This window comes from Chenopodium album, chromosome 23 (assembly GCF_948465745.1).
Source record: "Chenopodium album chromosome 23, dcCheAlbu1.1, whole genome shotgun sequence".
Lineage (NCBI taxonomy): Eukaryota > Viridiplantae > Streptophyta > Magnoliopsida > Caryophyllales > Amaranthaceae > Chenopodium > Chenopodium album.
In genome coordinates, this window is record NC_137856.1 from 21,387,685 (window position 1) to 21,402,407 (window position 14,723).

At 34.9% G+C, this 14,723-nt stretch overlaps 2 protein-coding genes across 2 annotated transcripts; one reads left to right on the forward strand and one right to left on the reverse strand.

Moving 5' to 3' along the window:
* The first annotated feature begins 5,855 nt into the window (after positions 1-5,855).
* LOC145607120 (laccase-15-like) lies at positions 5,856-9,879 on the forward strand. The gene is made up of 6 exons (XM_081662880.1): positions 5,856-5,864; positions 7,500-7,651; positions 7,868-8,112; positions 8,246-8,374; positions 8,634-9,584; positions 9,749-9,879. Exons 1-6 carry the CDS (start codon positions 5,856-5,858, stop codon positions 9,877-9,879), a joined length of 1,617 nt encoding a protein of 538 aa, XP_081519006.1.
* A 232-nt stretch (positions 9,880-10,111) lies between these two features.
* On the reverse strand, positions 10,112-14,630 carry LOC145608485 (receptor-like cytosolic serine/threonine-protein kinase RBK2). The gene is made up of 9 exons (XM_081664101.1): positions 14,376-14,630; positions 12,969-13,066; positions 12,505-12,876; positions 11,962-12,213; positions 11,711-11,865; positions 11,422-11,501; positions 11,205-11,340; positions 10,923-11,072; positions 10,112-10,747 (listed from the first exon to the last, which is right to left on the reverse strand). Exons 1-9 carry the CDS (start codon positions 14,399-14,401, stop codon positions 10,577-10,579), a joined length of 1,440 nt encoding a protein of 479 aa, XP_081520227.1. The 5' UTR covers positions 14,402-14,630; the 3' UTR covers positions 10,112-10,576.
* Positions 14,631-14,723: the final 93 nt, after the last annotated feature.

Below are 14,723 nucleotides of genomic sequence, written 5' to 3' on the forward strand. Positions count from 1 at the left end.
GACAACGGATCGGATTCGGGTCGGATGTAGCTAAATCCGAATCCGATCCGTTTAGTAAATTGACCCTAGACTCAGATCCGAATCCGAAAAATACGAGTCCGAATCCGATCCGACTCGTATTTTTCGGATCCGAATCCGCTCCGTTTATACGGACCTCTGAAATGATCCGAATATTTTTTTTTTTTTTTTTTTTTTTTTTTTTTTTTTTTTTTTTTTGTAATGTCATATACCTATAATTGTTTGTATTGTCATACCAAGTAAAGTATAAACATAACATATTTAAATTATAAACTTAGTTACATAACCAAATTTTGATAAAAACACAAGCAAATAATTGTCCCAAGTTATAAAACATATGCTCATACTCTCGGATTCGGACTTGGATCGGACTCCATCCGACTTTGCGTAGGGTCCAAGTTCGATCCGCCTCCTATTCGGATTCGGATCTATTTTATCGGATTCGAATTCGGACTAATTTTAAACGGATTTGGATCGGACTTTTTCCTTCGGATCAGATCGGATTCGATTCGAACTCGGATTAAATTGCCATCCCTAGGTTGAGGGTTCGATCCCCATTATCCTTATGTTTTTATGTTCAATAATGTTGGTTGTTTGGGTGATGTGGCATTGTTTGAGGGATGATGTGGTATCATGAGACATTGGGAAGATGACATGGCGCAACAAAAAAAGGGACTGCGTGGCACATCGACCTTCTTAGGAACGCCTTTTAATATATAGTATAGATTGTCATATACTCATGCTCGCATTCAATCATTATCACGTTCAATTCAATCATTATCCGAAATTATTATTGTTTTTAATTTCTTTTTTATCTGAAATTATAATTATTTTATTAAATATAAGATAAAACAAACAAGCCTAAAGTCAAACAGTATTCGTAAATTGTAATTAACTACGTTAAGAATGGTCATGCACCTACAAAGTAGTAGTATTCGTAAACCGTAATTGAATTGCTTAATTGAATATAAAATGAAGTTGCACCTAAAAAGTAGTATTATTCCTCAGTCGTAATTACTAAATTTAAATAAAAGGAGATAAACCCTTTCTTTCGAGGGAGACATTATTGTAATCTAAGAAACAAAGAACTTAAAAGAAAATAAAGATTGGGGCTTTTCACCGGTGAAATCCGATGGAAGCCCCTTCAAAATTGACAATGAAGGCTAAAGTTAAGAAGAGAGAAGAGAGAGAGAGAGGAGGCTAGGGTTTTTCATGCATACATATTTGAATAAGCTTAAATACGAAAATAACTGATAGAATTAGGAGGAAAAAAACAATAAAAAGAAAATAAATGATAATGTATGACGTAATCCTAGATTGCTAATTATTTCGAGAAAAATAGAGTACTTTATAATATCTACCATAATAACGATGTATAAAATAATAAGTCGAGTTTATTTCTAGTTGGGTCAATACCTAGTCGGGTCAATATCAAGTCGGGTTGAATTTGGGTCGGGCCGATAGCAAGTCGTGTTGATTTTAGGTCGGGTTTTTAACAGATCGGGTTAAATTTCAAGACGGGTTAGGAACAGGTTGGGTTGAATTCGGGTCGGGTTAGGAACAGGTTGGGTTGAATTCAGGTCGGGTTAAATTCGAGTTTTGACGGGTTAAAACGAGTTTAGGTCAATTTCGGTTCCAGTCAGGGGTTTAGGCCAATAATTTACGAGTTATATTCGAGTCGGGTCATCTCCGGGTCGGTTCATGTTCGGGTGTCAAATACTCGGGTTAACTTGGGTCTAGGGTTGTTTTCAAGTCGGGTCAGATCGGGTTCAGATCACCAATTTTCCGGGTTCAGACGGGTCGGTTAAAATCGAGTTCGGGTTAGTATTTCGGGTCGGTTCAACTTTTGACAGCTTTACTCCCGGTGCCAAGCACCCCTCACCCCAGTCGGCGCCCAGCCTTCCTACACCCCATCCTTCCTCATTTCCTCAACCCCTAACCTCCATTTGTACCACCCGCCGCCCCACCCGACCCCCTACCCCAAACCACCCTGAACCCCCCTCCCCGAATCAACCCCATCCTTTGTTCTCATGTCCTAGAAACCCTTAATCCTACCTAAAACTCAAACTCGTTTAGGTTATAAGCCACCCAACACCCGAACACCTTGCCCGTTTCTTTCGACACAGGTTTGGGGTTTTGGTGGTTTTGGGAAGGTGTATGGTGTCCGGGGAGGTGGGTCGATATGGGGAGGAGGGATGATTTTCATGGTGGTTCAAGGTGGGGTGAGGGGGTCGGGGTGGAGGTGTTGGGTGAGGGAAATGGAGGGAATGGGGCATCGGGTTGAGGGAATGAGGGGAGGGTGGGGGCAGGGGGAGGTTGGGCCCAGCGCCTGCCTGGGGTGGGGATGCTTGGCGCCGGCAGGGGGGATGGTTGGTGGCTGGGTGAGAGAGGGGTCGTTTTTTTTTTTTTTTTTTTTTTGTAATTATTCAATTACTAAAAAATTAAAAATTATCTCAAAATCTCTAACTATGGTTAAAAATAATAAAAATTAGTCATTAATGTTATAATTAAGTAACTTAATATAATATAATACTATCAATTATAATGAAAATTTTAGCGTTTTACCTAAGAGAAAAATAGAAACTCAGATGTAATTATATATTTATATACCAAAGAAAATTTTCCTATATTATTTTACTCTATTGCCTAAAACTCCGTACACATTTCAATGGGGCTTTTAAAGAAAATAGATGGAGTATCTAATATTGGGACTATTACTGGCTTACTGCTTATGTTTGTCTTGTTCTTTGAATGAATGAACTCAAATGAGCATTTGAAGAGAATTTTTTAAATTCCAGTATTTCATTGCACATAGTACTTCATTATTTGCCTAAAGCGATGTCGCTTTTCCGGGTGTAATAGCCACCAACACAGTAGTTGAGTATCATGTATACTGTTACCTTGCATAGTTGTATTGCATGAGTTGGTTGAGTAAATAAAAGAAAGATACAGAATATGAAATAAAACTTAGAAAATCAAATAACGTTCTATATTAAGAATTTATTTATGAAAATTATCTATTGTCAACCACTGTTTATTATTTCCCATTTCAGATGTTATCATTTATGAAACTTAAATGATAAGGTAAAGTAGTTGTATTACTACAACATTTTTCCCAAAATAGAGAAGTCGGCGCTTTTACATTATTTTTGGAGTTGCATTTTTACATTTTGTTTATTTTTTGTTGTTGTCAACTTGCCATAATTTTCACCAGAACGTCAACAATAATTTATGCCTCTAGTGACCTTGGTATATTTTTTGGAGTACCTAAATTTAAATTTTATCAAATACTGTCAACGCAGTATTGGGATGTGTCACTCATGTCTGGAGCTGGTTATTGGGTAGCGTCGCCCAATGATAATAGGATTAAGGTCAAGTTTAAAGGTCTTTTAATGCACAAGGCCTTTAATGGACAGGGCCCTATTGGGTAGGGTCAATATAGGGTCAAAATGTTTTTTCAATTAATTGATGAAGAAAATAGACAATGTAAAAATAATTACATAGATTAATTTGTATTCATATATACTTAATAATGGATTTGTCCAATATTTATTTTAGTTGATATTTGTATGCTCGTCCATTATCGACCTGCTATTGACCCGCGATCCGAATTGGCCCATACAATATTGACCCTACAAAATATGACCTCTTTGACTTGACTCACAACCGACCCTAACCTGATTCGCCCAAGCCAGGTCTACTCATGTCTATCCATAACTAAAATTAACACTTTCTTTATGTGAAGGATAAAATGTTCAAAAACTTATAACACAAAATCTCATCAATATGGGGTTTGATGCAACACTTGTTGAAGTAAGATAAAAATGGTGGCTATTGGTATTTTTGAGGAGAAGTAGTAAAATTTAAGGAAGAAAATGAAAATTTGTAAATCTGGCATAAATGGATAAATTTTGAATTTCGGGTTCGATGTTATTATTATCTTTTTATAAAACTTTTATTTTTGTTGTAATTCGAGAGTACATAAACATGACACTTCTACAATAATACAGTGTATACGAGATTTGAATTTTATCAGCTCTTTAAAACATAAGAGTATACCCAACTATCAACCATTTAGGATGGTTGTTATTAGGAGAGAGAGTGTGTAAAAATGTTACGTACTACGATAGCTTATATCATTATACACAATATAATCGTTGAGAATGAGAGATAAATATATAGAACATTATACGATCCAAATGAATATGATCAAGCTACACATGCGCTTTCAAGAAAAGGAAATAATGAATAGCCTTCTGTTCCAATCCAAAATAGCAAACAATAGAATTTCAAATTTCGAAAATTACACGTTTAATAGAGCTCGTAGTCGTGATGAAGCTATGCACGCATAAAAAAGCCCCAGAGAAAGACTTGGTGGAACATATGTGGCTCAAATTTGGTGTTATCGTTATATCATTATTCTCTAGTTAATCACGCTTGTTATCTTTCGGAGACTCTTGTTATTTGTTGAAATATGTATTATTGTTATCATAAAGGAATTTAGTAAAGTTCAATAATAAAATAACCCCTAATATACTAACAAAGTAGCCCCTAAATAATTGTTCATTTCTTAATTAACGGCTAATTACTTACTAATTCAATCCCAAATTTCTTTTATGTTTTAACTAGTTTTAAGTCCCGTGCCATGCACGGCTATAAATTTTTAAAAAAATCATTTAAAATTAATTATATGTAACAAATAAAATTCAAAAAAAAAAAAAAGTAAATCAATAGTTCAATATATAAACTTACTCAGTTTAAGACATATTTAAATAAATAAGTTCAAACATGCAACATTTTGGACTTTATTGGAGCATTCACATTGTATCTCTTTCATTCCCTTTGGGTTTTTTTTTTTTTTTTTTTTATCATCTTAAATTATTAGCCCTATATTGAGCTATATCCAAAGCTCTTTTTTTTTTTTTTCTTCTTATTTGATCTATGAAACTATTAATTATTTTATACGTAAAGACAAAGTTATATTTAGCTAGTATTGATGTAGTATGCAAAATGTTTAGTATAACACAATTGTTGTCAAGCTTTAATTTAACTTTAAAATATTTATATTTTGTACAGATTTGTGAATCGTATGGTTGACTTATTTATATTACTTATATAATATGTTATTAACTTAATATGTTCCACCTTCCAATTGTCTCCTTTAATTTCCTTAAATAAAAGATAGGAGAAGAAAAAAGGAAAAAAACAAAAAGGCGGGAAAATTTTTCATAACGTAGTGACAAGTGTCATTACTTATTTACTTTTAGTATAGGTTTATAGATTACAAGTCATTTTGTCTAATTTTACAGTATATTAATTACTCCCTCCGTTTTTAAATACTACTTGCTCCATTTCTCTTGGATACGCATGCCGATGCTAATCTTTGATCACTAATATTTTTAATTATCAATAAGTATAAATTCTAACAATTGAAAATTAATAATCTATTCATTGAGATGATTCCAACAAATACCCACAATACTATATTTTTTCTTATGCATAAATCACAAACATTAGTCAAAGTAGGACAAATGAAAAGTGCAAAAAATGGAAATGGAGCAAGTATTTAAAAACGGAGGGAGTATTAGTTTTGACCGATTTTTTACATTTGCATTATCTATCTATCTTTATATTCAAGAGAGAGATTGTGTGGTGGGGAAGGTAAAAGTAGGAAAGAGAAAATGATTAACAAAAAAATTTATAGACAACCATTGAGATACGTTGGTTATAAAAGGTTTAAGAGTAGCTACGAATGAGGTAAAAGATAGAGAAATGAATAAAATAAATGATAACACAATTGTTATGGTTAGCCATAGCCCATAGGGTATACTCTAAAGATGGCCAACGTAAGTATGTAACATGTCAAAATATAATATTTGAGTTTATAAATAAGTAAAGTTTTCTTTTGGTTAAGGAACAGTTGATTGAACAAATATATTACTTCTACAGCAACAACAAAGCCTTAATCCCAAAATGATTTAGAGTCGGCTAATATAAAGCGTTGTAAGGAATCGTATGATATAAAGAAACGGACATAACAAAACTATCATTTAAAAGAGTTTGAAATGTATTACTTCTGTTTCATAATATTTGTAATATTTGCCGGAAATGGTCACATTGTTCCTAAGAGTCTATAAATTCATGCTGTAAGTAATATGAAAAAGAGGTATTTAGTAATTATATTTTTGAAAAACTATTTAAAACTATAGTAAATCAAGTGGTAGCCTAATGGTATGGTGGAATTCCCTACTCCCACTTTTTAACCATAAGGTTAATTGCTAACTTTCTGGTAGTAATTAAATTGTTTAGGTGAAACTCCTAACTAGTTAAAAATTCAAAATGGCTAAAAACTAAAATTGCCAAGGATACCTTATGGTTAGTTCTATATCCCCTTAACTCCACCCACTAAGTACCTAACAGCCTAATAGGGTTGTGTGATTAATTAGACTCTTGATTTAGAATGCAACAACAGTCTTAGAATATTAATTCCATCTACGAAGAAAGCATGTTCTGGTTATACTTCTTCTTATCAACTGCTATAATTGATTCATCAGCAAGTGTTAAAAACTCATAATTATCAGTGTCCTTTTTTTTTTCGACGTATACATACATTCTTGTAATTGATCATACATTGAACGTAACCTTTCAGAATCATCTGTAAAATTCCAACAAGAGATCGAATTAGTCGAAATTCCATATTTGTTAAGCCCTATACTTGTAGCACTAGCTAAGCCCCTGTGGTCCTGCACCATGACTTTATTAGGCATGCATCCTGTATATATCTTCTTTTGTTGATAGCAATTCGCCCATAAGTGTTAGGAGGTAATGAAGACAATGACGCGCTTAATTAGTAGTTAGTAACTAGCTTTTGAAATCCTTTATTACCCGAAATGTCAAATTAGTTGTACACTCATTGTGGAAATTAAGGACTTCTAAAACATAAACAGAGACCTGATAACAAAATGCATACATATTTGAATAAACAACAACTATGGCATAGACTTATCTAACATTTTATCTTAGCCTTTGTTTAGGGAATCCTTGTTTCGTATGAAATTATTCTTTTATAGCTTGTACCGCCTTTGAACTTATAAGGTTGGACCCTCTATTGGTTTATAAAGTTCCCTTAATATCATAAGAAAACTAAGCATAAGCTACTTTGAAGTTAACAAAGTAAGAATGCAGCAAAAAAATATGCATTCCATATTGCTTCCTTTGTGGTTCATTCTCATTGAAGGTGTCATTCGATTGCAGGCATCGCATTATCATTGGGTTGTAAGTATATTCTACTTCGAACAGAAGCTCTTTTTTCTGGTGATATTCCATCTTCTTTATGAATTACGAAACACTACCTGTAATGACATGCCATGCATACAACTAAACCATAATAGGCATATATGATATTTTGAAAATAAAAAAACTGTTAAGTTTTTGTGTACATGTTAAGTTGATGTCTCTCATGACTGCATTGTGGAATATAGGTGACAGAAGCACCCTACACTAGACTCTGCGGAACGAAGTCCATTCTTACTGTAAATGGGCAGTTTCCAGGACCAACAATCTATACACACAAAGGCGAAACAGTTATAGTTGAAGTTGTCAACAGAAGCAAACATAACATCACCCTTCACTGGTAGGACCATTACATTGAACTATTCTCCAAAGTTCTGAATGTAGGCTGAAAATACTTTTCTTTAGATCTACAAGATCACATTTTTTCGCTCCTAGCTTCCTCATTACCTCAGATTTCTCCTCTCCATCTGTGCCTAGTATTTTACCGTTAAACTGTAACTAGCGTGACAGCTTGATAAGAAAAAAGTTTTTAGGAAAATCGCGGTCTCTTTTGCAGGCATGGAGTGAAACAGCCGAGAAATCCATGGTCAGATGGACCTGAGTACATAACTCAGTGTCCTATCAAACCAGGAGGGAGATTTACACAAACTGTGATCCTGTCTTTGGAGGAAGGAACTCTTTGGTGGCATGCTCATAACGAGTGGACAAGAGCAACCGTCTATGGTGCTATCATAATCTATCCGAAACCTGGAACTTTTTATCCTTTTCAAAAGCCTGATCTTGAAGTGCCCCTCCTATTAGGTGCCCAACTCTTATCTCATCCTCAAAAATAATGTTTTCATGCTTACTTATCTGCGTATTGTACTGTTATTTTTGGTAACCATCTTTGTTCTTTATTTATACTATTTCATACTTGAGACATTTCGATGATCAGGAGAATGGTGGAAGCGAGACATCTTTGAGATCTACGAGGAGTTTCGTGCCACAGGAGGATCGCCTAATGTATCAGATGCCTACACTATAAATGGCCAGCCTGGTGACTTGTATCCATGCTCTAAAGCAGGTTAGTGCAATTTTTGTACTTTGAACCTTTCAAGCAATGCAAAAGTAGAATTATGAGTGAAACAAAAGCAAAAAGTAAAGAAAGAGATCAATGTGAAATGGTGCTATATAAAGTCCAAGGAACAAAACAAAAATTATAGTTAAGGTCAAAGATAAAGATTATGAAATTATCATCAGAATACAACCACATCACAGGTTTAGATTAACATATTGTTCTTAAGGAGTGTTTGTCACTTATCAAATATTTCCTTGTATTGCAGAAACGTTCAAAGTCCGAGTACAATATGGAAAAACCATTCTATTTCGTATAATCAATGCTGCCGTAAATCAAATTCTCTTCTTGGCTATTAAAAATCATTCAATCACATTAGTTGGCACGGATGGAGAGTACACCAAGCCTTTGACAAGTGACTACATAACAATAGCCCCCGGTGAAACCATGGATGTTCTAGTTCAAGCTAACCAGCTCCCAGGCCGCTATTATATGGCAGCTAGAGCATATTCAAGTGGGATTAACGTTGATTTCGATAACACCACAACCACAGCTGTTATAGAGTATGAAGGAGTTAACCATAACACGTCTTCAACCCTTTCCCTCCCTTACCTCCCAGCTTATAATGACACCAATGCATCTTATTCTTTCACGAGTAGCTTAAGAAGCTTAGCTAGTAAAGATCATCCTGTAAATGTACCCTTAAAGGTGAACCACCGAATATTCTCCACTGTCTCAGTTAACGCGTTACCTTGCCCTGCTAACCGTACATGTGAGGGCATAAATGGGACAAGATTTGCTGCAAGCATGAACAATATAAGCTTTGTTCTGCCTGATATTGATATTCTACAGGCTTATTATTACCATATTAAAGGCGTGTATGGTAAAAAGTTCCCAAAGCTTCCTCCTCTACCATTTAACTATACTGCTGAATTTCAAGATTTAGCACTAGAAGTATCAAAACATAGCACCCAGGTGAGGATTTTTAAGTTTAATTCCACAATCGAGATAGTCTTGCAAGGCACCAATTTAGTTGCTGGACTAGATCATCCGATGCATATCCATGGACAAAGTTTCTATGTTGTTGGCTATGGATATGGTAATTTTGACAAAAACAATGACCCTAAGAACTACAATTTGGTGGATCCTCCTCTTCAGAATACCGTGATTGTGCCTAGAAATGGCTGGGCTACCATCAGATTCAAAGCTCACAACCCTGGTAAATTCCGCACTTCTTCTATATTGTATTGATTTGCTTGCTTCATTTCTGTTAACTTTGTTACTCGACACCAGTATAGATATTTCATATATATCACAAGTGAAAAGTAAAGAGTATTCTATAAACCTCCATTCTGATTTTGGATTGATGTCGACTTTGTTCAGGTGTTTGGTATGTGCACTGTCATCTAGAACGCCATGTTACATGGGGTATGATGACCACTCTCATTGTGAAGGACGGAAAAGACCCGGAATCACAAATGCTGCCTCCACCACCAGACATGCCACCGTGTTGAAGATGCTAGTCAAGCAGATTATTATCAGTTTTTGATGATCTTAATATATACTTATTTGAACTCATGATTTTGGGATTTGTGGTGTTATGTTATTATCTATGGTTAGTCCATTGCAACTGGCACAACCTGTTTCATTCGTTTGTGTGGATGAACGCGATTGTCATGGCATTTGGAAATAATATTTGTAGCGATTTCTTTAAGAATTCAATACTTCAAGAAATTAGAAATCCAGTTCAAATTTATGGCTCCAAACGCTATGCACCAGGAAAAACAACCATAATTATGTGACTAATCATACTTCAGCGTAACACACGTGAGGCTTTGTTATATACCAACATGAACTATAGACATATTCTTGGCATACAATAAAACAACAAAAGTATTCTTGAAAAGTCATCCAAATTTCATAGGAGGACATCTCTTCTGCCCTTGCAGAAAAATGCTTTCATGAAATAGGTAATACATGCAGTAACGCACGAGCTGCTAGCAGCAACCTGTACATGATGATGTACATTGATTTGCGAATTGTCCCCTCATTAGTACATGAATATACATTGTGAACAGTTAACTCACATCCCACAACCCATTTGAAGGTATAAGATTTTGCAGGGCTGCAGTTACTGATGCACGCAGTCTCTAAGTATCATAGATGAAGATACCAATGACGACACCAGGCACATACAATCCAGTTAGAATCTCAAAGGTCAAACGCTATTTGCATGAGCTGATCCACATCATTTAAGTACTTGGTTGAGTTGTACTCTTCTGCATCAAAAAGCTCCACTGAGTAAGATCTTCGAAGGGAAGGTTTATGAGTAAGCTTCCCAGGTTCAGAAGAGTTTGAGCCACCTTTCAGGATCTGCACAACCTGCAACACAAATAATCCATTAAAAATTCCTTGTTAATGACAAACAAATTGCACACCCGAACCTGAACACATCAACTCACAACACCCCCCCCCCCCCCCACCCCCCTCCCATATGATTCTAAAACATAAAACAAGCAGGGTCATTTGATGAAAATTTCTTGAGAGGACTACATGCCTCACTCATTTGAGGTCGTTCAATTGAGAATTGATGAATACACATGTTGGCTGTCGTGGCCAGTAGATTTATTTGATCCTTGTCATAGCCATCACCAAGATATGGGTCAATAAGTTCCTTTAAATTGCTCTTGTCAAGAAACGGTTTGGCCTGCCATAATTAATTGAAAATGCTTAAGATCAGATAGGCAATTTGTCTGGAACAATAGAATAAGAACATAGAAATTGTGGTAAGAAAGCACATATTAATTTTATCTATGTATGTATAACATAATGCTCCTACCCACATAACAAGGCTCTTCTGAGTATTATCCAATGCAAGGCGACCAGTAATAAGTTCAAGCAGGAGAACCCCATAAGCATATACATCAGTTTTTTCATCCACTATGCCATGCATGAAGAACTCAGGGGGAAGGTAGCTGTAACAACCAGAGATACAGTTAATTACTAGTAAACAATGGGCTCATGACAACAAAGATTATTTAATTCAATCTACAAACCCGAATGTCCCTTCAAACTTTGAAACAGTGTGGTGAGTCCATTGATCTGGAAGCCATTTTGCAAGCCCAAAATCGGAGATCTGCATTGGCATATTACTTAAGAAGTCCATAATTGCTTCACACAATTGATTTTTAGATATTACATGTTGATGTAACCAAGAAAATTAATTTACACTTCACTCAGTAAATAACATATTCAAGCCTCAAAATAATTTATTGATGCAAACAAGTATCCGTTAGATCGTGTACTACAATTCCTAAACAATACTTTAATATGAGTATCCAATACCTGTGCTTCAAAATCCTCTGTAAGCAGTATGTTAGCGGCCTTAATATCCCTATGGATTATTCTCCGTTGACAACCTTCATGAAGATACTGTAGGCCTTCGGCTGAACCCAAAGCAATCTTATATCTAATATCCCATAGGAGTTTTTCCCTTGAACCTAAAAAACAGAGAGAAAACAGCTTCATTTATTTTCAATCAACAGCTAGTTGGAAATTGTAATCCCAAGTATTGAAAATGCTTCATTAATACCCACCCCGAAGTACAGATTCTAAGCTTCCATTAGGAGACAAATCAAGAATGAGGTGCATGCCCCCTTCCACACCATAACCATTAACTTTAGCAATATTAGGGTGATTGACATGCACTATGATTCCAAGCTCAGATAGAAAGTCTGCAGCCAGCTCTTCAGGGTCTCCCTTGGACAGACGTTTTACAGCGATAAGATGTCCACTTGGAAGAACTCCCTTATAAACCTCAGCATAACCTCCTTCACCTATTTTATTTTCTGCACGAATATTAGGAAATAAAAAGTACATCTAATTAACAAAATTGAATAGCATCAAGTAACATAATATTAACTAAAATAATGCTAAGCAGAACTAATGAAGTCTTGGCCACCTTTTGTCTAATCCCCAAGTTTCAGATCACGAACCACAGAAAGTCTCTAAAAGAATTAGAAGAAAACGTAAATACAAAATAACATCTGCCTATTTCCCTTAAAGATTACTCTGTAGGTGGTGGCTTAAAATTTTCAAATTATAGACTTTAACTTCTTATCTGATATCATCAAAATTACCTTTACTAAATGTGTTTGTTGCCTCTTGAAGCTCTTTGAGTGAGAAATTTTTCCAAGACGGCTTGAAGAAGCACATTCCACTTTCTAATGCAGGTATTACTGGGATCATGCGATGCCTAGCACTTCTACTCTTTCGCCTAGTAAGCTTTGGCAAAGTCAACGGATGAAGTGTCTGAAAACGCTTAGGTCCCTTTTTTAACATATGGATGAATCCTCTCCAGTGGGAATTTTGTCCACCAGAGTTATGTTCCGAGTCTGAGGTGCTCACTGTATCAGACTCTGAAAATTCCTCAGATTCTTCTCTGAGTGAGTGTTCATCTGCAGGAGCTTCTTCTGTCATCTCAAATGGTTCCTCCTCTGAATGAGTAAAGTCTAATATAAAGGTTCTGTCAATATTACTGCAGACTATGTCACACCAAAAACTAGCAAGGATCATAAGCAGAAGGAAAGTAAAATCATCATACCATGAACAGGAAATGGATCTGAGAGTCCAGATATTCGTCTGAGCCTCTGAAAGACGCCCCTCTCCGCAATTTCTGATGGATCACAAGAACTGTTTCTGCTGTTACCATTTCAATTAAACGAGTTATGAATAAATCAACTCGCCTTTGTTCAAAAAAAAAAAAATCAACTTGCTTTCTGCCCTCCCTCCCTCTTCAGTCTTCACACCAAAAAAAATAGATAGAGATAGAGCATAGAATCACATGAGCAGCTTACTAGATGTATAAACAAGTTCAAAATCATTCCAAAAGGAGTTCCTTCAACAAAGTCAAGACTAGAAAATCCCACACTCTCATTCGTACACACAATGTAATTAAATGTTTTCAATGTGGTCACAAACTTACATAGAACTGTTTTGCAAGGTTATACCCTACAAAAAAATCATCAGACTGCTTGATGTACTCTGAATCTCATCATTACTGGGTTTTGCACATGATACGACTAGTTAAAGACATATGATATGATTTTCAAAATGAAGATGAAAAAGGCACGTCTACTAACCACTACTCATACTCAGAATTTATAGATATAACTATGTAAGTGTAACAGATACTAAAGCCTAGTTATTTTGACATCCTTTACCATGCGACCATGCCTCTAGAAAGATTGCCATTTTAATCTTCTCAAAGTTGGCTATTACATTTTTGCTATTCAAATCACCAAAAGAAGTAAAACGAATATAAATTTCTTAATTTTCTCACATGACTACAAGCATTCATCAGTAGTATAGGTTAATGACCTTCCAAAACAAGTAAACAATCCTATAACTAACTCATTTTAAACATTCATATCATTTCATACATATCATTAGCTTTAGAGGTTTTAAACCAAAAATTATTTGATTATGAACAAAAATAGTTCCATTTTAACAAACTTTTCCCTAAACTCCTATTATAATTAACCCCTTGAACAATTATTAATCTCCAACTCCATAAAAACTCTCCAAAACACCCCTATTTCCCTCTTTGTTTACAAAATGTCCACCATATATGCTAAACAACATACATTCAAAACCCATACCAGCCATACATAGCCTTCCTACCCCGGGCCGGCCCCGGCCAAGGGATAAACATGTACAACACAAGAAAAAACACTAAAATGTTAGCATGTTCAAATAAACATTAACAATTGCATCTTCACATGAACAAAAAGTTAATGATCATCAACAAATAACTATCAAATTATATAATAATGAATTTATGATCATTTCTTTGAATCATTTATAATCAATGTTTATCTAATATCAAACAATTCATACACAAATAAAGCAATAAACCAATAAAAATAAATTCAAAAAAATAAAGAAAAAATTTTTTAAAAAATGCAAAGAAATTAAAAATAATATATGAAAGAAAATGATGAAAAATTACCGAGGAGGTAGAGGGGAATGCTCCATTAATTTCAAAGAGAAAGAGAAAAGAATGAGGCAAGCCAGAGGAGAGAAAAATGGACAAGTTCTTTAATTTTAAAAATTCCTCTTTATTTCCGAAATATTTTCCTGGAATTTCGGCAACCTTTTTTTTTTTGATAAAAATGGATTTGTTTCATCTGTTGCTAATTAGGATTATATTACTCTTATCAGAATTTTAAAATGTACAACAAATGTTTAACTCTTATTACAAAGAGATAATAATCCATTTCCTTTTTTTTTTCCTGGGTGGAATAAGGATTTGAGATGAATTAATCAAAGATACTGTGATTGTTGACGGCACGAAATC

What these genes read in the sequence shown, in the direction of transcription:
- LOC145607120 (XM_081662880.1), top strand. An exon ending in TGAAGTGCCCCTCCTATTAG is followed by an intron (nt 8,113 to 8,245) that starts GTGCCCAACTCT and finishes TTCGATGATCAG; the next exon opens with GAGAATGGTGGAAGCGAGAC. An exon ending in GTATCCATGCTCTAAAGCAG is followed by an intron (nt 8,375 to 8,633) that starts GTTAGTGCAATT and finishes CTTGTATTGCAG; the next exon opens with AAACGTTCAAAGTCCGAGTA.
- LOC145608485 (XM_081664101.1), bottom strand. Translation starts at nt 14,401, where the DNA reads ATGGAGCATTCCCCTCTACCTCCTCG. An exon ending in AAGTTTGAAGGGACATTCGG is followed by an intron (nt 11,341 to 11,421) that starts GTTTGTAGATTG and finishes TGGTTGTTACAG; the next exon opens with CTACCTTCCCCCTGAGTTCT. An exon ending in AGAAGAGCCTTGTTATGTGG is followed by an intron (nt 11,073 to 11,204) that starts GTAGGAGCATTA and finishes TAATTATGGCAG; the next exon opens with GCCAAACCGTTTCTTGACAA.